The 24,847-nt window shown below is 47.8% G+C and overlaps 1 protein-coding gene and 1 long non-coding RNA gene across 2 annotated transcripts in view; both read right to left on the bottom strand.

The window, feature by feature from the left end:
- PELI2 (pellino E3 ubiquitin protein ligase family member 2) overlaps positions 1–4,322 on the bottom strand; it is a 53,054-nt gene extending 48,732 nt beyond the window's left edge. Inside the window, exon 1 of the mRNA XM_015865877.3 lies at positions 4,162–4,322. Coding sequence (XP_015721363.2) covers positions 4,162–4,238 — 77 coding nt within the window. The 5' untranslated portion in view covers positions 4,239–4,322. The remainder of the gene's footprint in view (positions 1–4,161) is intronic.
- Positions 4,323–9,538: 5,216 nt separating this feature from the next.
- LOC107315464 (uncharacterized) lies at positions 9,539–16,581 on the bottom strand. Its single transcript, XR_014946841.1, has 2 exons — positions 16,453–16,581; positions 9,539–11,940 (listed from the first exon to the last, which is right to left on the bottom strand). It is a non-coding gene; the product is annotated as an uncharacterized LOC107315464 (long non-coding RNA).
- Between the last annotated feature and the right edge of the window lie 8,266 nt (positions 16,582–24,847).

Raw genomic sequence — 24,847 nt, forward strand, 5'->3', positions numbered from 1 at the left:
AGAAGTGTAATACTTCTTGACCTTCCCCTTCTTTAAACACACCATCAGCTGTCTTTGTTTCCTTGCCTGTCCCCATTCATTTGTGAAGGCAGCACAATAAACTGACATTTGAAACAAGTTTTTTTTGTCTCTCTATGCAACCGGCTGCTTTTATCTCTGCTTAACACAATTAACTGCTACGGTCAGTAACGCAGCTATATTATAGTTAATGTAAGCAATAAAACGTGACAGATGAGTATGAGGTCAGGATATACAGTGTGCTTAAGTCCTACAGTAAAGATGATATTGTTCAATGGAAAGGAAAGAAAAAGATCTCTCAGCTGAAGTAAATCACATCCAGAAGCACAAGACGTGGCTCACTCTGTCTCCCTACCATTAGAGGCACAAGCTGCTGCTGACAGAAGCGTGCCTAACAAGTCCCCAGCAATCAGCACTTTGATATCAGGCCTAATCAAGCTCAGCTCAAAGCTACTTTGTTTTTCCACAAATCAAACTGCTCAGCACTGTAGACGTTGCCTGCAACCGCTTACACAACCGTTGGTTATAATCTATGTCACCTATACAGCTTGTTGTGAAACAGAGGAAAGCTTTGAGCTCAACTTCTCTCTCTTCACCCTGACCTAATAGCTGCCACTATTAAGCAGCTGCAGGCTGATCTCATGGGACATCACAGTCCGGCCCTGGAGGAACCGAACAAAACTTAAGTGCAGAACTGCTGATATTTGCACACACTGCTCAGAAAGCCTCTCTATTTAGGAAGAGAAGTTCTATTAATCACAGCAAAGCAAACCTACCATCACTTTGTTCACACAGCGCTCAGAACACAGCTGTATTAAAACCCCACATTCTTCTGCCACGCTGCCCTTAAGTAAGAAGCATCCAAAGACTTGGAATGTTCCTGCTACTGCTGTAGTGTGTATTGTACAGCCATCAACAGGGCACAAAGACCCTGTGAGGTAGCACTTGCTGTCGCATTACAAGGCTGAATGCTGAAATGATGCTATAGAAGGGGCACAATTGATTAGGGAGTGTAATGGGGTGCTCCTGTAGGTGTATAACCCTCACCCAACAAGCTCATCTGCAGCCCTGGGAGCCCCTTCTGCTCTCAGCTGTTTTGCTTGCTTAGTGCAAGGACCAAAACCTGTTCTAAGCCACTAAGAAATAGGATTAAAAGAATCTAATCCCAAATGTTACTTACAAAATGGTCCCTTCAATGTCTCTGGAGAGCATGCAGACTCAGTAATAACCCGCAGAAAGCTACACCAGTAGCTGTCCAAAGCCCATATTTTATATCATGTGCTAGTACAATGAGAATTGTCACTACTCAGCAAGAGCTGACAAGTAACCACTAACTGAAGAAGAGTTACACACCTCACCGAGGCCAAGACCTGTTATATAGCGAATACACACTGTGAGCCCTGGTACAAGTGACAGACATTTATGTATGTTTTCTCTCTTGCTGTAAATGAAGCATAATCTTTATGCAACCAAACAAGCTTTCATTAACAAAAACACACAATCCCATAAACAAAGCCTAATGCACACTGAAAATCAGGTCCCAAAGCAGAACCAGAGTTATCTAAGCAGTTCCACATCTACATCGTACAGCATGGAAAGTTACAGGATCACTTGAAGCCTTAGGTTTGTATCAACCAGCAAATCCATATAAGCACAAGGTAATTCCCCAGCAGAATGGCACAGCCAGGATGACCCTCCCTGCCTTCAGCCTGTAAGCAGAAGCAAACAGATGTCAAGGACAAGCACAGATGCTACACTGCTTCTGCCTTCAGCAGCGTTAATGGCACATTGCACCAGCCCCCCTTGCTGTGCAGTTCAAGGAGATGAACAAAAAGAGTTCTAAGAAAAGCCAAAACAGATCATTTAACAACTGGAAACATGCTTAAACATAGGAAATGCTTACAGAACTTTATTTAGCCTATCAAGAAGGTAGTGATTAAGAGGAACTCGGAGCAGCCAGAAAAAGCCTGTATGAGAAACAAGAGTCTAAAAAACAAAGGTCTTGGATTAACACAAAGATGCCTGCAGTCCCCTCAAGGGGTTGGTTTGGTTTTCTCCAACACAGCTCTGACCCCATACAGCCCTGTATGAGAGCAGCTACCAGACCAGCCAACCAGTTCATTAAATACCCCAATGTCTTATGGAGGTGTTTGCTACTGCATTCAGCTTCTCCTTCACAACTCCCTCCAGCCCCATGTTCCACAAAGCATTTAATGGAACACTGCTCTGAAGGGACTCCAAATAAAGGCTTTAAGAAAAAGAAAGACTACGGATGCTACCACTACATCAAAACAATCCACAGCCCCTCTGCAAACAGATGATGCTAGGAGCAGATGTACCCAACCAGATGATCTCTTCTTTACCAGCCATCTTGACCTGTCTGCCTTGATTTATATAAACTGCTTTTGCTCACTACAACACAGATTATGTAAATCTCAAGAAACCCTTCACCAAACAAGAACTGCCACAGTGCAGCCACGCTCCCTGCAGAACACAGCTATATGATCTGATGGGAGAACCACCTCATGCCAAGGGAACACCAGGCACAGAAGAGGCACGCTGCAATACTAAGAGCAGGAGCAAAAGCATCATTGAATGGGTTAGGTTGGAAGGGACCTCAAGGATCATGAAGCTCCAACCTCCCACCACAGGCAGGGCCACCAACCTCCACATTGATACCAGCCCAGGCTGCCCAGGGCCCCATCCAACCTGGCCTTGAACACCTCCAGGGATGGACGGGGCATCCACAGCCTCTCTGGGCAGCTGGACACAGACCTGGTACTTCAGATGGGGCCTCACAAAGTCAGAGTAAAGAGGAAAATCCACCTCCCTGTCCAAAAGATGAAAGTTTTAGCATATCAAAAAGAAAGCTCTCAGCAGTTCACCAGGTAGGCCAAGCCCTTCATTCATCATCATTCTCCAGATCTAATTTACAAGTCTTATAGCTCAAGACTGGTTTTGATGCTGACGAATGATTTCTATCTCATTTTTCTTCCTCCCTTCTTTCTCAGAGCCATGTGGGATCTCAAAAACAACTTTTTAAAATTAGCTGTGAGGTCATTGGAACCATTTAAATCAAGCAGCAACGACAAGAGCTGCAGTGCCAGGCTTCTGCATCTTACAGCCCTCCATTTCACTCCAAAGGGAGCAGATTTACACCGCCTTAATTGTACCGAACTCCAGATTGCAGGCTTTTAATACAAGGCAGGTATTAATACGTGTATTTTTAACACTGCCCAACAGATGCTTCGCTCTGTGCTGAGAATTTCTAGTTGAGTCACCAAAGAAGAAGAAAAAACAGAGTAAGTTTGTATTACCCAGGTTAGATGTGGCTCAGCCTGGGCTGCTGGTTGGCGACCCTGCACATAGCAGGGGGTTGGAACTGGATGAGCATTGGGGTCCTTTTTAATGCAGGCTATCCTATGATTTGATGATTAATTACAGCGCTAAAACACCCCATAGGAAAGGTGACAATCGGGCTCCCACAGCGTTCAACGGCTCTTTACATATATGGAAAACGTAATTAGTGAAGTCACCTCGTTGCCCCCGTCTGTCATTTCTCCATTGCAATGTATTGGAACCGCATCAGCGCTGCCCATAAAGGCACCGAGCTCAGCCCCCAGCTCCTTCCCAGCCGCACTCCAAGCACAAGCTGCGTTTTTCCCTTTAACAGCCGCCTCTCAAACCCAAACCCACGCCAAGTTTTAGATCATCTTCTATATCATCTTATCGGCGTTTCAACGCGCTGCAACGAGAACCGGGGACCTCGGCTAAGAGGAGATCGATGAGTATCCATATGAAAAGCGGAACTTGTTAAAGGTCAGAGCCCAAAACACGCCGCACTTCTGGACTTTCAGCCGCTGCTAAAAATAGTGAAGCGACAGAAAACAGCGCACAAGGGAAATAAAACCTCTAATGAACAACAGCAGCTCGACCCGCTCCGATGGGAATTAAAGACCCGACGTGAGACGGCGTTATCACCCGTCTATTTCCATAAGGCAAGCAGCACTCCCGGCTCTTAATGAGGTTTAATTGGACGCCAACAGCTTCGCCTTAATGGATTTATTTCCATTGGAAGCCACTAAGCCCCTTCCCCCTCTTCTCCTCCCCCCCCCCCACAGGACGGCCCGGCGCAGCGCTCACCCCAGCACCACCAGCTCCCCGTACTTGACGGGCTCCTTGTTGGGGGCGCAGTGCTCCTCTTGGCTGGGGGAAAACATCGGGTCGGCCACCACAGCCCCCTCCGAGCTCAGCCCGCTATAAGGGCGCAGCTCCACAGCGGGCTCCGCGCTGCGCCCCGCACTGAGCCCGCACTGCCCGACCGCGGACACTACACTCAGAGGGGCGTACCAAGTTAGAGCGCCGGGGGGGGGGAGGAGTCAAGCGGCGCCCTCTCGCCCCGCTCTCGTTCACCGCCCCCCCTCCAGCGCCGCCCCTTCGCCTCGCCGCGTTCCCCCCTCTCCTCCGTGCGTGGTACGGCCCGGCTCTGTTATGTAAACATAGAGTAAAGGGGACGGGGCCGCTCTTAAAGGGGCCGCGCTGAATTAGAGGGGGTGGGACTATGGGGGGGAGGTGGGGTTATGTCTCCAAGGGAGGTTGTATGGGTGGATGGAGCTGATTTGGAGCCTGTTACAAAGTCATTGTGGTCTTCACCCCAAATCTGGTTAAAGAGCAGGAGTGGGCCCGTTGCTTTTCCCATGGCTGCAATCGCATTTAGCTATTAATTTTCACAGCGATGCTATTTATCTGCCATTCGTGGTGAAGAGGTGAAATGGAAAAAGCCAGCCAATCTCACAGGGCTGTAGAATGGAGATCTTCCCAGGGGCTGTGAGTAGGAGACAAGGTTTTTATTAAAGACAGAGTGCTGAATTATTACGGATTTATCTTCTTTATCGCCCTAACAAAATAGAAAAGAAAGCCGAGCTGTAAGTCACTGTCAAAGAAAACAAATACAGCCTGGAAAACAGTGAGAAAAACAAACCTCCTGGCTGCATCCTCTTTAAGTTCTCCCCCTTCTCCCCCGAATACAAGTCCTTCATGTTTGCTTTGCTTTCACATGGAATAAACTAACTTGTCTTCCAAGAGTTGCTCCGACACAGTTCTTAGCTCAGGCTTCCTGTAAGCCCCAAAGCCCTGGATCATTTGGGTTTACAGCATTTTCGGCTGCCCACGAGCTCAAAATATCTTGTGCTCTCGCCTTAAGAATGTCTCCACATGGCACCTTTTTGGGGGAGCATCCCCCAGATTTATCACAGCAGCTTCCTGGCCAAGGTGCAGCTTTCAGGAGGAATATCCAGCAAAGCCAGGAGGGTGTTAAAATCAGAAGAAGAATCCCGAACACGAAGAAATCGTGCATAGCCAGTTGTTTTTAATATGTAATAAAAAGAAATATTTTAAATACAGGAAGATTAATAAGGCTGTAATTCAGCAAAGTGCTTACAGATGTGCTGGGCTCGGAGTAAATACTTCAGTGCTTTCATGAATCGGGGCTTAGGGACTGAGCTTGAAATGTAGGAAAAGTACTGAAAGACGTAACTTGCTGTTGTTCCTCTGGCTTGTGTTGCACACAAAGCTGACGAGATACATCAGCTCTGGTGATATACAGGTGCACAGGTTTCCATTGCATCCCTGTGCAACACCGTGCTGTGTAATGGTTCTTGATTCACAGAAACACCTGAAATGTAGAAAGGGAAATGACATGAGGAAAAAAGTGGAAGAGTGAAAAGCGTGACATGATGTCAAATCTCACAGCAGCAGCTTAAGAATGAGTTACAGGTTTGGGATTAACACAGAACAGTCCTTGCTAAAGACCCTACCAGACTTTTATAAAGCAGAGTAGTGAAGCAGCAGAGTTGAAAAAGCAGCTATCAAATAACTGCATCCAAGCAGGGAAGAGAGAATAAAGCATAAACAGCGTCGAATACAAAACCACAATAAGAAAAGCTGAAAGGATGTTACAGAACTGTTTGCCAAAGGCAAAGGATTTTAAAGAGATTCGGATATGACAGCATTGAGCAAGTCAATATGGATTCATAGGGATGCATCTGATGAGCGTGATACACTGGGGAGAGGGCAGCAGCAGCTTTTGCAGATGGAAGACAAAGTTTGTAGCGTGTACACACCTTCTGAAGCAGCCAATGAACATGATCACATATAGGGACCTTGTTTGAATTTTGCCACATAAGGGCTCTCAAAGAACTAAAAGTAGTGTGAAAAAGGAACTAAGTCTGTCATGGCTTAGCGGCTGGATGCAAGAGAATTTGGAGGCTTGAAGCTCTCCTTTTTGTGATGAGGAGAGGTCACTGCTGGGACATCGTGGTGCTGCTGGGGACCTTGGCCGGGCAGCTTGCTGGTAATGGAAAAGTTTGCTGAGACACCAAAAATGTTAAGCTGACTGCAAAGAGTCAGCAGAAGACCTAGCAAGAAAATGTCCAAGTAAGATACATAGAGAAAATGACCTTAGCCATATCTACCTAATGACTGGCTCTAATTGAGCTATTATCATTCAGGAAAGACATCCTGAGTTTTTACAGTCACTATAGGTCCTTGTCTTGCTGTGTTAGCCCAGAGATCAACAGAAGTCTAAAAGGCAAATAAAACATGCAGAGGAGCTCTTGAACTTAAAACATGTCTCTTCTTCCAATGTCGTGTGTATTTCTAGGAAAACCTGTTCTTTCTCTGGTCAGATGGTCATCATCCTTCTCCGTGGGGTAAAGCCAAGGGCATTGCTCTGCTCTGTGCCTCAGCAGCTCTCCCATCTCTCCTTCAATGAGCACAGACACCCACAGCTCCATCAGGTGCTCAGAGCCCTATTCAGGCTGTCCTTGGGTGTCTGTGGGGATGGAGCACCACCACCTCTCCCAGCAATGATGCTCCACACTCAAGGAGGCCAGAGGAGCATCCGTGTCCACACCTACAGAATGACATTAAACCAGCCTGTAAATCACAGACCTCACCTAACGGACACAAAGAGGATCCCAAATCAGTGCAGGACATAAAGCTGGGATGCAATGAGACCTCAGCTGTCTCATAGCAGCAAACCTCAGACCCAAACCTTGCTCAGTTTGCACCCGCTTGAGGATTTCACCCACCAGCAATGCGAGAACACCCACAGAACCACTTAAAACTAAATACCATTTTCACATATTTCTGCTACAGAGAATGAAATGTGATTTGGAAATGATTGCATATTAAAAAGGAGCGATCCGCCAGCTGCTGTTCCCACTGCAGATATCCAGCTGCACATATCCAGCATTGTAAGAACTCACAATTAATGTTTTCTCATCTTGTTAGGGTAAAGAGGGCTGGGTCGTATGTTCAGAGCAGCATTTGGTCTGCAAAGTATATATATCTGTAAGGTCTTAGAACTACCTGCTAGCATCTGATATTGGTTTCATTACTGTAATTCAGTAATGCCTAATGATGGCTAACCTCAGTAAAAGGCTGGAAATTCCAAAACCTTGACATCCCAGCATGAGAAAAACAAACAAAACTCCACCGAAACCGAACAACAGGTGGGCACAGATGTCAGGAAGATGCAGCAAAAGGAACAATGTCCTGCAATATCCTGTTGGGTCAATGTGTGAGTGCAACCCCCAGCGCTGCCTTCCTCCCAGCCGTGGGAGCTTGTGTGGTTATGGATGCTCTCCTCTCCCACGTCTGCACACTGTGGGCAATTATGAAGTCGTTAGCTCTGTAAGCTGAAAGGATCGTTGTTGTCAGGATGGGCTGAGACGCCAGTTGAGTTGTCGTTATTATGGGCACTTTAGCAGATGGATGGCCACAACTGTATTTGCAGCAATAAGGTAATGACTGAGAACTGCAATTCTGGTAGCCCCCTGATTGCTGCTGGCTTTCACTGGCATCATTAGGAGATGAAGATGCTTCGTACCTCAGCAGACAATGCCTTCCCTTAACAAAGCGGTGGAGTTATTGCAGGAAAGGGTGAGAATTCCTCACCTTTAGGTCCAGGAAAAGGCATGGGCTGTATGCAGAGTGGCAGAGATTTGCCAGTTATGGAGCCTTCTATAGGAGCACACTGATGTCTTCGTGAGGAAGAACAGGATGTGACAGCCCTGCTGGAGTTACTCAGTGGTGTGTTTGCGTGATGCTGGGAACAGATGGGAGCAAAGCCACAGGGAACCACCTTGCTCTGGAGCTGGCCCAATGTGTGAACCAGCAGCGAGCTGGACCCAGGGCTGCCCCATCTGCAACAGCCAAACCTCACCGAGCTGCTGCCTGATTCCCCTGTGCATCTTCACTTTTGCCCATCAATAACTTCAGGATGCAAATGGGGCATATGGAGGCTGGAGCCAGCAAAACAAAGGCAGGGGCCATGAGCAATTTACAGCATCAGAAACAGCAAGAGGTTCTCATTATGCAGAGGTCTCTGGCTGAGCCCGGTGCTACATTTAAATATTTCAGTGCGTGCTCGCTTTGCATCCTCCCTGCAATGCCTGTGTGTGTATGTGCGTGCAGGAAGGAGCTCCTCCGGGTTGCAGCAGTGTTTTGGGTGAGATAAGGAACAAACAGAACAAGAACAGATGCCCCCACTTAGCACCGTATGAAAACTTTAAAGCAGACCTGAGCATCTTGGGAGCTCACGGCTTCTTTCCTCCCTGTGCTTGCTTACTGATGCTTAGAGCCCTGCGTAGTAAAGATAAATGCTTCTGCATCCCCAAAGCCATGTGGGATCAATGCTGGCACTGATAGATGCTGGACACAGGTGTTGTCCCACAGGGGTCCATCTTGGGACCAGTGCTCTTAGGCATCTTTATCAATTACATGGACAGTGGGGTTGAGTGCACCCTCAGCAAGCTTGCAGACAGCACCAAGCTGAGAGGTGCAGTTGGTACAACAGAAGGAAGGGATGCCATCCAGAGGGACCTGGACAGGCTCTAAAAATGGGCCCACAGAGTCTTAATAAGGTTCAACAAGGCCAAGTGTGAGGTGTTACACTTGGGTCAGGGCAATCCCAGCCATGAGTACAGACTGGAACAAGACACCCAACCCCTGGAGATGCCCAGGGCCAGGCTGGGTAGGACCCTGGGCAGCTTAATCTGGTGGGGGGAGACCAGCTCATGGCACAGGGTGGCACTGGGGGGTGCTCTGAGATCCTTTCCAACCCAAGCCATTCTGTGATTCTATGTTTCTGATGCACCCACAGTGTGCTCTGGGTGTCACCTCCACCATCGCCTCCCCTGCACCCACAGGACACGGCTGGCACAGGCAGGGCGGAGGGGACAACGTTGGGCATTTTTTCCCTCCTACTCCTCCTCTTTGAGAGCACGCAGCAGTGAGAGGGGACATTGTCAGCCTGCTCGTAGGCAGCACAAAGCGGTGGCTGTGCTGGCCTCCTTATAAAAATTCAAGGCTGTCCTCCCTTTTCCTGGAGGTTGCTGTGCTTTTGCACACACGTGCCTTTGTTGTGCCCACACCCTCTCCCAAAACCCCCACAGCCAGCTCAGTCCTGCTACCCACCCAGCAAACAGCCAATTTTAATGGATCAAAACAAGGATAATTTGGGAGACAAGTTTCAAAATGCATTTCTGAAACAAACATACAAAAAAAAAAAAAAAGCAACCATAAAAACATCAGTTTTATTTGCAGCAATTCTGCCCGTTCAGAACATCAGCTAGAAGTGCTGGCAGCCCAGTTTTTCCCCAACTCAGCACCTTGAAGCCTCTCTTTGCTGTAAGCGCTGGCAAAGTGCATGATTCTGGGTTTCCCTGTGATCTACTTCACAGGTGAGATCTGGAGATCTCTTCTTTAACATGTTCTCCGTGGCCATTGAGGTCCCTAGGTTGGAAGCTGTGATTTTTCCCAAGTGCAGGATGGGTGCCCATTGGTATGGTTGATATGGGCTTTATCCATTAGCCACAAGCAGGATTAAGGCCCAAGAGCTCCCTCCTGCCAAAAACTGGGAGAATAATCCTGTCATAACCTATTAATATGGAGCTGCGCTGGCACTTGGCAGCAAACCACCAAACCCACAAAGTTGTGTTTAATTTGCTGTTAGAGGACAGGCTGAGTCTTCTTCGCTCAATTATCCTGAGCTGATCTTTCAGCAACCGCCCTGGAGAAAAGCCACAGTGCAGTTCCATATCCATATCCATATCCATATCCATATCCATATCCATATCCATATCCATATCCATATCCATATCCATATCCATATCCATATCCATATCCACATCCATATCCATATCCACATCCATATCCATATCCACATCCATATCCATATCCATATCCCTCCACTCCCATATCTCCATCCTGGGTTCACCCAAATGCCTCAGGACCCCGGTTCCCAGCTTGCAGTAGCCCAATGTGCATAGCAGTGTGGCAAGGGAAAACAGGAATAACCCTAAGAAAACAGGCTGTTTGAGTTGGAAAGGACCCTTAAAGGCCATCTGGTTCAACCTCCCTGCAACGAGCAGGGACACCCTCAGCTCCATCAGTGCTCAGAGCCCCATCCAGCCTGACCTTGGGTGACTGCAGGGATGGGGCACCACCACCTCTCTGGGCAACCTGTGCCAGTGCCTCACCATTCTTATTGCAGAAGACTTTATCCTTATATCCAGACTAAATCTCCCCTCTTTTCATTTGAAACCATTCCCCCTTGGTCGATCCCAGCAGACTCTGCTAGAGAATCTTTCCCCTTCTTTCTTACATCCTCCCTTTCTTTAGGTACTAAAAGGCCGGCGCTGGGCTTTGCTTGTTGCTTTCCTGCTTTCCCCTCATCCAGGATGTCATTTTTCTCTTTTCTATTTTTACCCAAATCCTTGACATCTTCAAGGCAGCAGCCTGGAGGAAATGGATTATCCCAGCAGTGGCATTGCACCTCTCCGGCCCCAAGAAAACTTCTCCTTCCCAGGACTCACCACATTCCTGACCTGGCTGCAGCCCTGCAAAATAGGAAACACGGTGCCCATTAGCTTTGTTCAGTAAAACTTCGTGATTAGTCACCATATCCTTCCCGTACATGGGAAACAGCAAGAAAGGAACATCTCCTGCTGGATTTGCACGTTTCAGAGCTCACAGCCTGGGAGACCCCATATCCTTCCATCTCATTCTGGGGGGATCTCTGTTTGCTCAACGCCAGGAAGCTGCTTCCCTGCATCCAACACGTGGTGACATTGCAAGCAGGACACGAAGATGCACCGAGGCATTTTGCAAACTGCAATGGGACTGTTGTTGGTGTTTGTCTCGTCCCACACTTGCTATGCAGAACATAATTCTGATGCTTCCATCATTTTATTCTGCAGCTACAGAGCCCGGTGCTGGCTTTTTCATGTGATTTTTGTTTTGCCAATCTTGATGAAAAATCAGCTGTTGGGTCCCCTTTGTCTGAAACACTCAGAGATGTGCAGAGCAACCATTGCCTGAGGAGCATTTAAAGGCAGCACTGGGAGAAACTCCAGAGCAGCTCCACAGAGAGCTCCCACGTTCCTGAGATTCCTCTTCCAACGCTCCACAGACAGGCTAGCAGTTTTATTTGCAAGAAAACTGGGAAAGCTTCCAAATCCGAGCCTGTAAAGCTAAGAAGAAGGGAAAAAAGGAAGAAAAAAAACAGGAAAATCACATTTTTCCCCCCACCGTGGTGCAAGAGGGGCTCACAAGCAGCAAATCCTCTGCAGATGTGCCCTGGTGCTGCAAGCACTCCCCACTGATGTGCTGCTTCCCAGCAAGGGTGCGTGGTCCAGGAATCCAATCTGTAAGAATAGCACTGGTTTATGTCTCTTCATCAGCAGGAAAGTCCAAGGTGGGAACACGCAGCACATACTGGAGGCCCTGATGGTGCATGGCTGAGCTCTCCCATCCGTTGTTTTCACTTCTGGCTGTATCCATCCCTGTACAGCTGCTATATTTCTTGGGGTGAATGTGCATCGATGTGTCAGACCCTTGCAGTCACCTTCATTTCCCCTGAAAACAGAGAAAATAGAAAATGGGAAGCCAATTGCATCCTGGCTTGTATCAGAAATAATGCAGCTGCCCAGGGCAATGGTGGGGTCATTGCCCCTGGGGGTGTTCCAGAACTGCAGAGATGTGGCACTGAGGGATGTGGGCAATAGGCATGATGGTGATGGGTTGGTGGTTGGACTCAGGGATCTTTTCCAATCTGAATGATTCTGTAATTCCAGTGTGGACTCAGGACTTTGTAACACACATGGGTTTTGTTCCTTCATGTCTTACAGAATCAGAGATGTTTAGATTGGAAAAGACCATTAGGATTATCAAGTCCAGCCACCAACCTACCACAAGTTCACCTCTAAAACATACCCCTAAGTGCCACATTCACAGGGCTCCTAAATGTCTTCAGGGATAGAGACCACCATAGAACCATTAATACTGGCAGTGACCACTAAGATCCTCTATGTGGGCAGCCTGTCTCATTGCTTAACCACCCTTTCCATGAATAATTTTTTCCTAATACCCAAATTTATTACCCCATCAGATCTCAGGAAGGCCACTGACACCAAGAGGGCTCAGCTGCCCTCCTCCCAAAGTGCCTCGCTTGGCCAATTTGTGACATTAACAGGAGAGAAATAAAAACCTGGCCTCATGGACATGATGTGAATTTAGCCTAATTTGAGACATCCCAAACACTCCTTTGGTTTCCTGGTGTGATCCTTGCAGTAATCACCTTTCAGATACGATCTGCTCCAGCTTGCTGCAGCCTCTCCTGAAGGATGGAAATTGCTCGAGCAAAGCAAGGTGGATGGATTGCAAACTCTGCAGCCCAAACTCTGCTGGGTTACTTGGCCTCACCACGTAAAAGCACAAACATTGATGCTGGCTCTGATCAGCCAGCACACTGCGTGCCTCCACCGCCAGAGCAAAACCTGTGCCACTGTGCTCACACATTGCAGACAAACCCTGCTGAAGATGTTATCGGGAAAGGGAATTATTTGCTACTGGAGAATGTACTTGTGCCTCGCAGCTATTTGGCTGCACAAGTATGTGGAGCATTGCCGATAGCTCACTGAGGGAAGTCTGGAAAATGGATTCTGCAATGAGATAATTCTGCTTGTAGACTCTTATTTTATGTATTTCAGTTTCCTTCCTCCCTCTCTACCACTCCCCCTCCCACCTTTTTCCATTTACATCTAAATGGGATCTTTGTTTTCTCTGAGTCAATATTTAGTCACTTGTTCCCCATTCAAGCCTCCAGAGCTCAGTTTCCAAGAGCTGAGCCCTTCCCTGGGGACAGCAAGGACCAAGCTGGAAGATGAGAGGAAGATGCCAGAGCTGCGCCCTGCAGCTCCTTTGGGTGCTCGCAGTCCACTCTTGTCATGAGTTTTGCACATGGATTTGTAACCAGTTGAGCCAAACCCCCTTATTCCAAGCACCCAGAAATAAAATCCACCTCCCATACGTTGCTATCAATGCTATTTGATATTACGGAGATACAAGATTGCACCCACCTTCAACGTTGATTGCAGCAGCAGATGGAAGTTCCCGTAACTTTAGGTATAAAGACACTCCCTTAAGGCCCTTCACAAACAAGGATGCATTTCCAGCTAATCACTACAGTTCCTCCCTCTGCAGATCCGTGCATTAGCTCCAGGAATGAGGAAACCTGTCCATTAATGAATTGATTTCCACTGAGGCATCAGCCACTTGTTGCCCCCTGTTGTCACAACAGCTGATGGGGCTTGGCTGATGCTCAAGACTCCAGCACTTCTGGTCATTGCTTTTTCTTGCTTTTTGCAGTAAAGCCACAATATATAGGCAATGTTTGCTTCTGGGCTTGTCTATACGCAAAGGAATTATTGGCTTATTGGTAGGCTGAGCTACACCCGCTGGAGCACAAAGCACTACTTGTCGTTATTTTGATGAAAGCCTCTCTTAAGGCACATACTCTAACTAGATTTAATTTATGTTTGTAAATAAGCAGATACAGCAAGAAAAAAAAGGATCGTTTTTAGTCTTATGCCAAGCAGCCACACAGAGTTGTGCTGAGACAAACACAGGTTGGATTATTATCTGTGAACACAGGAGGTTTTCCAGCTGTAGACCTGATCGTAATTCTTCAGTTCCACCACATGGAGAAGCCCATAACATCAAATGGACTTCATCCAACCTCATGCACACAACCACATGGACTCTGGGAGGTTGCAGGCACCATCTCAGAGCACCCCAAGAGATGTCTAGGGCATGGATGACCCCATGTTATCAGCCCACCCTACCAGTAGGATGGAGGTAAGTTTTGCTGTGACTAGAAAAGAGCAGGAAGGGTTGGGACAGCTGCAGTTGGGATGGTGGTCAAAGAGCTGTGGAGGATCCATGAGATGTCTATGTAGGGACGTCCAGTGGGTGACTGTTGGAGTCTTTGCTATGAAAAGAGGAAAGAGCATCAGCAACTTTCAGAGTGAAAGATGGGGAAAAACAGATCTTATGCCTTCTTCCCCTAGGGAGGTTTGTAGCAGATGAGAGGGAGATACACCCACCTCCTTCAGCTGAGCTCTCCCAAGGACACACGTGACTACTCACACATCTTTATAGGCACACATATCTAATTTTGACCGAAAGTAACTTGAATCATATGACCTACAAACACTAGGCTGGCACTTGGACCCAAGCTCCTTCTGCCTCCTAAGCCACTGACTGCAGCAGGACAGTTTTGCATCTGGTTTCAGTGTAATTCTTCTGCCTGCTGCCTTAAAAACGCACAGAGATTGAATTATATAACAATACTGTTTAAGCACTAGCAAAATGCACAATTTGATTAAACTCAGCAATGCACCAACTCAGAGATCTGAAAAGACAGCCATGTGCATCCTAACAAAGTTAAAGCCCAAAGCTTTTCATTTCATCCTAATGGATAACAAAGGTCATTCTCCATTTGATAAATGACAACAGCATTGCTGCATTTGTCTTCTGGCTGGCAGTGCTGGATTCCTCTGAAGTTCGTGTTAATGAGATTCCTCCTACCACAGAAACAAGATCCTCTGGTGAGGCACTGGATTTATTGCCAAAAAGACACCTATTCTGCATGCACACAACAGGATAAATGCAACTTCCCATCTTGCTGGAGAGGTGCCCACAGCAAAAGCATCCTGATGGAATGACGTTGTCCGTGACATAAGTCCCAAGTGTGGGAACTAACTCTGTGATGAGACACATTCCTTTTCCCTGTGACTCAGCTGAGCAATATTTTTTCACAACGAAAACATATCAGCAAAGAATTAAAGCGTACATCCAATATTTGCCCCATGGGGATAGTGCTTAAAATAGAGCTATCAGCCGGAATCCAAGAGGGGTGATATTTTTCTTGCTAAACCACCTGGCAACACCCGGAATCCATGAAGTTCTCAAGGTGGACAGTAAATTAGTAGAGCTGCATCCATGAGCTTAATGCTTCTTCTGTATCCAGTGCAGTGAGAGATGAATGAATGACAGCTGTAGGAGATATGAGACATCTCTTCCAAGGGTGAGATAAGAGCCACAGGGGAAGAGAGACCAGAGCACAGTAGAGGGAGTGAGCTTCTGCCTAACAGGAGAAAGATATAGGAGAAAGACAAGGAAAAAGACAAAGGAAGAATTCCTTCATGGAGGGGGTGGCCAAGCACCAGAACTGGCTGCCAAGGGAAGTGGTGGACCCCCCATTCCTGGAGGTATTTAAGAGACATGTTGACCTGGCACTAAGGCATATTGTTTAGTGATGGGTCAGGTTGATGGCTGGATTTGGTCATCTTGAAAGTCTTTTCCAATTCAAATGATTCCATGATAGTATGATTCACAGAGCTATTCTGTAGGTAGGGGAAGAACAGAGCCAGGGGGGAACCCATTGCACAGGCACCCAAAAGGCTGCTTATATTTTGATGTCTCAGCAGCACCAGCCCTACTCTGCCCAACCAGGACAAACAGTGGGCAGTAGAATATGCTGAGGAGCCACCAAAGCATGGCACCTCTGGGTACAATCCCTTGTGGATCAGGACCTACAGCATGAGGGGCACACCAAATTCAGTCAAGAACAGGAATGGTTTAAAACAGTGCATCTATCACCTCACCCTGCATCTGTGTTTCTAGCCTCTCCATCACCACTACCATCTTTCTGAGCTCTTTGCACAGACAGGACAACAGCATAGACCTCACACTGCCATCACGCAAAACCCCATGACTTCAAAGCCCAAAGCAATCCACAAGACAGCTAACACCAGGCTGAACATTGCCTCAGGGAACCAAACCATTCCTCAGCCCCATATCAAAGGGCACAGAGCTGACACATGATGGATTCCCAACCCATCCCATGCCAGGCACACACAATGGTACCTTTCATTCCAGCCTCCAAAAGTTACCTCTGTAGGCAGACACATGGCTCTTCTGCCCATGTGACTTAGCAGCCAGCCAGACAGGAGCACTAAAACCCAAATCATGTTTACTCCTTTAAGGCTGAGTCACAGGGATCTTGCTTGGACGTGGGCTCCTTACCCATCACATCCAGATGGATGCACTGCTTGAGGATCTTCTTCACCCTCCCAGTTTCACCTACAAGGAAGCTTCATCTCCATCCTGGGCTCTGCTAACGAAGCACACAGCTGAGCTTGGATACAGAGCTGTACCAGTGCCTGCAACTCGTTAAAGGTTATCACGGCTGAATTACTCATCCCGGGGGGCAGGCGGGGGGGAAAGCAGCTGACTCACATTGTGAGACCGGAGCCCTGATTTTCCCCCTGGCACAGGGTTGCTATGTGAGCACAGGCTGTGCTTTTCCTCCAAAACTGTTGTGTTTTGTTTCAGGACTAGTCTCACCCAGTGAAGTTCTGCTCCTGGGTAAAGGGTTGGTGGAACTACCAGGACAACAGCAAATTAAAACAAAGCTAAGAGTCCAGCTTTCCCCTTCTGACATGCTCTGCGTGGCTTTGATCTGCAAGCAGAGCTGCTAAAGACAGCACGATATCTGCACAGTGGGTAAGGAAGCTTGGACCTAGCCCTGAATTCTAAAGGTTTGGTTTGAGTTTTTGCAAGTTTTTGCACATCCCTTGCTCTTCACAGCAGAGATGCTCTTGCAGAGCCAGCAAGGATGGGAAAAGAGAGGACCTGCCCAAATGCCAAACCCCTTGAAGCCTAAACTGCTTGGAGAGGGCTCCCCTGGTTCCTCCCCATGAGGGTACGCAGCACTTCCAGCAGCCCCTTTTGCTCTGTGTATCCTGAGGGTGCCTGCTGCAAACCTCTTCCAAATATCCCCCTACACAGCACACATTCCATCCTGACCTCTGCTCACATCTTGCTCTGTGCTAAGGGAAACACCAGCTGACACACATGTACTTCAGCTTAAAAAGCCATTAAGGCTCTTAACACAACCATAAACCCATCAGACCCCTCCATGTATTGGAAGTGGGCTCAGCACCCAAATCTTAGGACCCAAATGGTGTTTGGGCAGCGCAAGAGAGCAGGCTCATAGGAACTGGATCTCTCCAGCAAAGCACTCCTGTTTTCTTCCAACTGCCTGCCTTACTTTTGTGACGTGTTGCTCATCAAAAATACCCCTTGCTGACAAGAGGGGAGTTATTTGGGGCACCCTTGTTTATCTTGGTTCAGAGAGAGTGCCATCAGCTGCTGCACTCCTCCTGAAGATCAACCTCTGCATCACCACTCTTTCGAAGAAGAAACTGTTCCTGATGCCCTTGCCATTGGTACACAAGGAGGGGGACTGTGCCCTGAAAGCACCAAGTCCCCCCGATTCCTGCAAACAACCAAAAACACTGAGCACTTCAAGAAGGATGGTGCCAAAAATACTCCATCTGGAGCCCTACCAAGTGACCCCCACTGTGCAGTGATTCCTCCTTGCTTTTATTTACTACAGGACATTTTAAGACCCAAAAACATTCCTGGGGAAACTGTAACACCCTGTTTGCAGCCACAGCCAGCCCTCATCAATGAATCAGGCCTTTCTTCTCACCCTTTGCAGCATTGCTTCTTTTTTTTTTTCTCTTTTTTAACAGGTTAAAGTAATCACATAGTAAAAGTCTGGAATCTGACCACAGGGAGCACAGAAATATTTGAGCAAGCTGTTTCAAATCAGGGTTCTGACTTGCTTAAGCAATTGCCTCCTTGGTGGAGGCTGTGGCTGCTGCTTGCAGGTTGGACCCCCAGTCCTCCAAATTATTGAATCCTCCTTTTTTTCTCCTTATCTTGCACCAACCTGAGGTATTGCACCCAACCATCACTACTGTGTGTCTATGGAAGGAGCTGCACCACCCTGAGGTGACACTAAATCCTTCCCAACAGCCTCCGTTGCCTCCCATTGTGCCCCTGCTTCCATGCAGCCGGAGGGGCCAAGCTAAGCCCTGCGCCCATCGAGGACCTGAGCTCTCTGCTTTCCAAGGTAAATAATGACTTTAATTAGGAACTATGCATAATTAACTATGCCGAGCTGATGACTCAGCTGGCTGTTAGAAGACCCCACAGCCCACTGTTATTTGCTCTTTATTTACTTACTTTTCTCAGCTCAACCCCCTGCTCCATTGGTGTTGGTATAGCAGGGTGACACTGAGTCCTTGGGTCCCCGAGCCATGACGGAAAGACGAGGGCAAAGCACCTCGCACAGAGGACGGCCAGCTCCTGGAAATGAGATTATTGCTGTCCTCATTTGAATTTTAAAAAGCAAACAGGCTCTGTTGGTTCAGACATTACATTTAGGCTGGGGGTTGTAAATAATGCAAGCGTTGCTCTTTTTATCAGCTTGCTCGGCAAATCAATTGGAGGACTCAAAAAAAGGATTGTCATCATAAACGAACGAATTCATTAACGCCCCTTGTTTGCCTTCATGTTTTAATCGAATGCAAAGCAAATATAACAGGCAGTGCGCACCGAGACAGGCGGGACACATAATTCCTATGGGTTTAAATCCTGGGGGAGGAAAAGGGAGCAGGACCTTGTTGCTTGGGGAGCTGCATCTCCTCTCCCATGTGTATTACAAGGGAAAAGAATTCATCTCCTCATGTATTCAAGGCCAGGCTGGAGGCGGCACAGGGCAGCCTGGGCTGGTGGTTGGCGACCCTGCATATAACAGGGGTGTTGAAACTGGATGATCATTGTGGTCCTTTTCAACCCAGGCCATTCTATGACTTTATGATTCTACGATACCTTATTCAATGCCCCAGTTCCTGCAGGGAGGGTCAGCATCTGGCTGCTCCCTTTATCTGTCTGGAGGGAGAGGTGTCATTGAAAGCACACACACAAAGCACTGAATGCAAGAACTGCATTTCTTTAAGCACTTGTGTGCCCTCCAACAGTCTTTTCTTTCTATGAATCACTCCAGCCTCACCAGGACGGCTGTGCTGGTGCTGACATGAACTCAGTAATCTGCTATTTGGCAGCCAAATGGGAGGTTCCTTCATAGCACTTTGTATGTGCAGAAGAGGAAAGATGCAGAGCATCACCTCCCTTTCTGTCATAGAATCATAGAATTACAAAGGTTGGAAAAGACCTTCAAGATCATCCAGTCCAACCATCTACCTACTGCCAATATTCCTCCACTAAGCCACATCCCTCAGTACATCTGCACATTTTTTTAACACCTCCAGTCACAGTGACTCAGCCACCTCCCCAGGCAGCCCATTCCAGTCCTCTACCACTATTTCAGATAAGACATTTTTCCAAATATCCATGGTTTTGAGTGATTTCATGAGCAATAATCCATGGGGCATCCAGCTGGGACACACCAAAAGCTCTGCATCCCCCCCTCACACAGACCCTGATGCCTCCAGGTCCAACATGAGCTGTGCTTATTGCAAGAGTGCTTCTCACTGAGAGTTCTGACATAAGCCCCAAAACAGCAGCCATAGAATCATGGAATCATAGAATAGTTTGGGTTGGAAGGGACCTTAGAGCCCATCCAGTTCCAGCTCCCTGCCAAGGTCTGGCTGGGACACCCAGGGCCCCATCCATGGCACTGGCACCTCCAGGGAGGGGGCACCCATCATTGCTCTTCTTCAGTAGATCTCCTTAGTGTTCACCTCACCATGTCTCTGATACAGCATCGTAATTATTATCTAGGGTACTATGGTTAGGCTGCGGTTGGACTTGATGATCTTCAAGGTCTTTTCCAACCTGGGTAATTCTATGATTCTATGATTATACAATTTCACAGTAAGTTATCCAGGTGTCTGCAGCCATGGCTGGATGGAGGGCATTGATGGACTTAAAATGTTAAAAGTGGTGTTTTCACCCCACTTTCTCAGCATCAGAAGTGGCCCTTGGGCTCCTTCACTAAGTCCCCCTGGTACAGCTGTTCCGTGGGACTAATCCAGCCCCAAATAATGCCTGCCTCAAACCAAGCCAAAACTGAGCTCATTTGCACGTATTTATCACAAGGGGGAAAAAAAAAAACAAACTAGCCGCTCAGTGATCCAGAACATTCATCTCTAAATATTTACAAAGCATTATTTATCCGAACGAAAGAGACATTTTTCCACTCAACAAACCAGGCATATGGTGGCAGCGGGCAATAGGAGATGAATTGTGCAGCGTAATTCTAAACACTTTTAATGCCAGCAATAATTATTTTTAATCAGACAGCAAGTTCCCTGGGTGATAACCGAGCATCTCGCATTCGATGCAAGCAATTGCATCGGCCACACATTGTTTGATGCTATTTGTTCCAATGTGCTTGTTGTGCCTTTTGATATTACAGTGCAACTTTGCCCCCCACCCCTCCATTTCCCTTGGGAAACAAAAGAAATTGAAAAGGAACAAAATAAACCAAGCCCTCCGTCATTTATTTCAAGCATGCCTTTTAATTACAGCTCTGTGTTGAGATAGTGTACAAAATATTCCGGGCTGGATGCCTGTTTTGCAGACTCCCCGGCTGCTGCTGCTTGGAGCTGCTGGGCAGAACAGAGTGAATCATTCCCAAATCTCCCACTTCAGCCCATACTGGGGGAAAAAAGAGGACAACATGTACCGACTGCAAGTGTTTAACAAAGGAAGGCATGGGAAGGGGGATTTTGCCAGGCTTGGGGGTTTGCTGGATGCAACCTGCTGCTCTTTCCTGGGATTTGCAGTGCAGGTTGTGCTGCAGTCCAAGAGCTTAATGAAATGTTGACTGGGATGTAACCAGCATGAAGACCTCACTGCCTAAACCTGCACCGACACCCTGCATGGGATGGTCCTGGAACCTAAGCTGAAGATCAAAATTGCAAAGAGATGAGGAGCAGCAGCATGGGGAGCTCACAGGGCAATTCTAATGCCCAAAAGGAAATAGGTTTGGAGTCCAAAAGGAAAAAGATTTGGAGTCCAAAAGGAAAAATGTTTTGGGGTCCAAAAAGGATTGGGGCCCAAAAGGAAAATGTTTGGGATGTAAATATCCTCCCAGGGCTCTGCATTGTGTGGTGCATTGTGCACCAGAGCTTGTGGCAGCTCCAGGTGTTGGGGATGGTATTAGAGGTACTGGGGGTGGGCTGGGGTTGGGCTTGGAGAGACCTTTTCCAACCTGAATGATTCTATGACCTCAAACAGCGCTCAGCCTCCAGAACCACGTGGTGGATTTTACAGCACTAAACGCTGCAATTATGTCCAAATGTACCAGCACTGGGCACGGGGATTGAACAGTGGTTCCTCATGGCTACTATCAAAGCAGTGGTACACAGAGCACAGCACTACCAGCAGTTCATTATCCCTCCCCTACCCTAATAGGACAAGCGGCTGAAGTGAAAGGCTCATTCTGGGGAAGGCTCTTAGGATCTGTTCATCAGATTTGCCCTTTTCTAATGAGAGCCATCTCATTTACATGCTCATTTAGCGCTGCATGCAGCCACGCGTCTCACAGCACCTTCCAGGTACATTATTCCTGTATCTGAAATCCAACCCATTTACAAAAAAACGCTTCCCTTAAACCGTAATTAGGTCACAGTGACCCCACATAATCTTTATCAAAACCCTTTGTGACTGAACAGCACAACCTCAGAAATGCTTTATCCCAGCACCCCCATCACGAGGGTTGGGCGTGTTCCAATCCAATGCATTAACAGATCTGCAAGCTTTGTCTGATTAGCAAAACTGAAAAGCCTGGGGGGGAAAAGAATGGAAAATCATTTCTTGTTCTGTTCCTGCTGCAGAACAAGCTCTCTTTTCACCTGGGAAAGCCTTCCCTTGCATGACCCTTTCCAAAATCCTACATTTAGGCCTTTGGGATAGAGTCAGAGAATCATAGAAACATTCAGATTGGAGAAGACCTCAAAGATCCCCAACCACAGCTCACCCCCCACCGTGCCCACTGCCCACATCCCTCAGTGCCACATCTCCATGGTTCTGTAACACCTCCAAGGACAGTGATCCCCCCATTCCATGCACAGATGTGCCACTGCATCGCCACCCTTTCAAAGAATAAGTTTCCCCTAATACCCAACCAGAGCCTCCCCTGGGTAGGTCCTGGGGATAGGTCTTACACTAAGACCTATCCCAAAACACAGCAAGAGGGCTCTGTGAACCATCAGTCTGGAGTCCCTCAGCCTACAGGAGATATCCAGTCTGACTAGGAGGGAAAAAGTCATTACTTCTCATTTCTGAGCTACCCTATGGCCCAGCCCCAGGACCAGGAGCTCAGCTCCTCCTGGCTCTGTCCCTGCCCCGGAGCTGTAGGTTTTTCTGCTGGCATCACCCTTCGTTTTCACTCTATTTGCTCCCCACCCTGATGTTTACATTCCTGCTGTATTTATAGACAGGCATCACGTCCTCTCCCAACCTCCTTGGCCAAACACAGACAGTGTTTTTTGCTTTCTCTCCTAAAATAGCCCCTTTTCCCCCTGCTGCCCCAGCAGTGCAGTGCTGCACCTGCTGAGATGTCAGCCCCTCTCTGGGGATCACAGAGCAGACCTCGGGAACACACTCCCAAAGGGGTTCCTGAGCAGGGAGCACCTCCAGCACTACCATTTCCCTATGGGACGCTCAGGTCAGGGCTCTAATTCCCCTCTAGCTCATTAAATCACCCAGCAACCCACACTTTACATCTCCAATTACTCCCTCCTTCCCCTTTCATCCCAGCCTTGTGAGCTCAAGAGGAAAAAAAAAACAAAAAAGACATCCTAATGATTAGCTCTTCTCCCCCCCCACCTTTTCAAGCCTTTGCCATTCTCCAGGCAGACGATGCCCCCTCCACCTCCTCCGTCCACAAAGGGCTGCCCTGAGTGTTGGCTGCAAACACCGCGGGGAGGAACGCTCTCTCCGTTCCGGGTTATTATCTCAGCAGAATGCCATACATAATCCAGCAATCTCCAGCTGAGCAGGGGGGGAGGCTGCGGTATCACCGTATCAGCCTGTATGGAGCTCACAGATTGTTCATCTCGTGTTTCTGCCCTCAAAACCAACAGGAAAACACCCTCTTGGGCTGCTGAGAGTATCCTGGTAGAAAAAAATCCAAGCGGAGCGAGAGCTGATGGTGCAGGATTTGTCACAAGCACGAGTGGAGGCTCAGAAAGCACTGGGAGGGGGGTTGTAACCAGGGAGAAAATCCTCACAGCCCTTAGAGGATGCCACGTGCTGCTCTGCTCTACATGACCGCAGCGCTTTGTGAGTGGGACTCTATGGGACATGGCTCGCACGCGTGGCAGCAGAAGCAGAGTTCAATGGGGCATGGTGTCTCTTGGTGTCTGGGGAGGCAGAAAGCCTCAGTGTTCCTCCTGGAGCTCCAAAATATTGCATGCCTTTAAAATACATCCTATTAAAACCCCAACACCATGGACTTTTTTGCCCCTACTGAAAGTGTTTCCTTGCTGTGAGCAACTTCGGGACACCCTGGGCAGCATGGGGATATCCCAGCTAACCCAGTGCGAGTTGTTTATGGGGTTAAAGAGAGAAGCAATTTGATACGCCTGTGGTAATCAATTCCTCTGCTCGATTAGCCTTGCAGATTTAAGGAAAACATGGAACTTGCCTCTGGAGCAAAAATCATCAGCGTCACTGGTGTGGATGCTCGTGGAGGGCCATCCTGCAGGTCCCAGCTCTGTTTCCTCTATAGCAGACTGAGGGGTCTGCAGGACAAGGGGCACCACAGTGTCCCCAGCAGCCCAGGGCTCAGATCAACCTCAGACATCAGTCACTGGTTCAATGCTTCTTGCTGGTTGCAAAAATGATGCATCACTGCCACAAAAATAGTCGTTCATGAGGGTCAACTGCCCTTGCTCCATCCTCTGCAGCCACAAAGCTCCCATCCCTATTGCACAGCCCCGTGTTGAGCTCTTAATGCAGAGCAGCAAACCCCCCTGGACTAAGCTTATTTGACTGTGATTGCTGTGCTCCTTCCACTTGGAGAAATGGTGGGAACCTCAGATCCCCTCCCAGGAAATTTGCTTTTCCCATGTTCATCAGTGTTACCACAGCCTCAGATTAAATCAGAGTTATATCACATGCCCACAAAGGGAGGAGGTGGCTGAAGATGCTAAAGGTTTGAGGTAGAGAATGAGAACTGTGGGGCTGAGTCCTGAAGAACCCCAAGTGTTCTGCTCCATAGCCAAAGCCAATTTGCAAATCTCTTTTTTTTTTCCCTCTTAGGAGAGTCTTACAGGGAAACAATGGTCTGTATGCGCACATACACCAACCATTACCATCCGGGAACAGCACCTTACTACAGGAGATTTATCACACAGAGAAGTAAGCGCAGTTGTCAACCTCTGCAATACAGATGAGAGCTGCGGTGCAGATCTAAGCACAGAACGCTGCCCCAGATCCCCTCGTAAGCTGAATACTGTCAGATTTCTCATGTGCATATCTTGCTGTTCTCTTTTCCAAGCCGTAATGAAAAAGAAACCGCAAGGCTGAAGGAAAAGGAGCAGTGCTGCTCCATCTGGAAAGAAAACAGATCTTTCTTAGCAAGGAAAATCATGCT

Source organism: Coturnix japonica, chromosome 5 (assembly GCF_054131305.1).
Source record: "Coturnix japonica strain WE chromosome 5, WE-NBRP24, whole genome shotgun sequence".
Taxonomy (NCBI): Eukaryota; Metazoa; Chordata; class Aves; order Galliformes; family Phasianidae; genus Coturnix; species Coturnix japonica.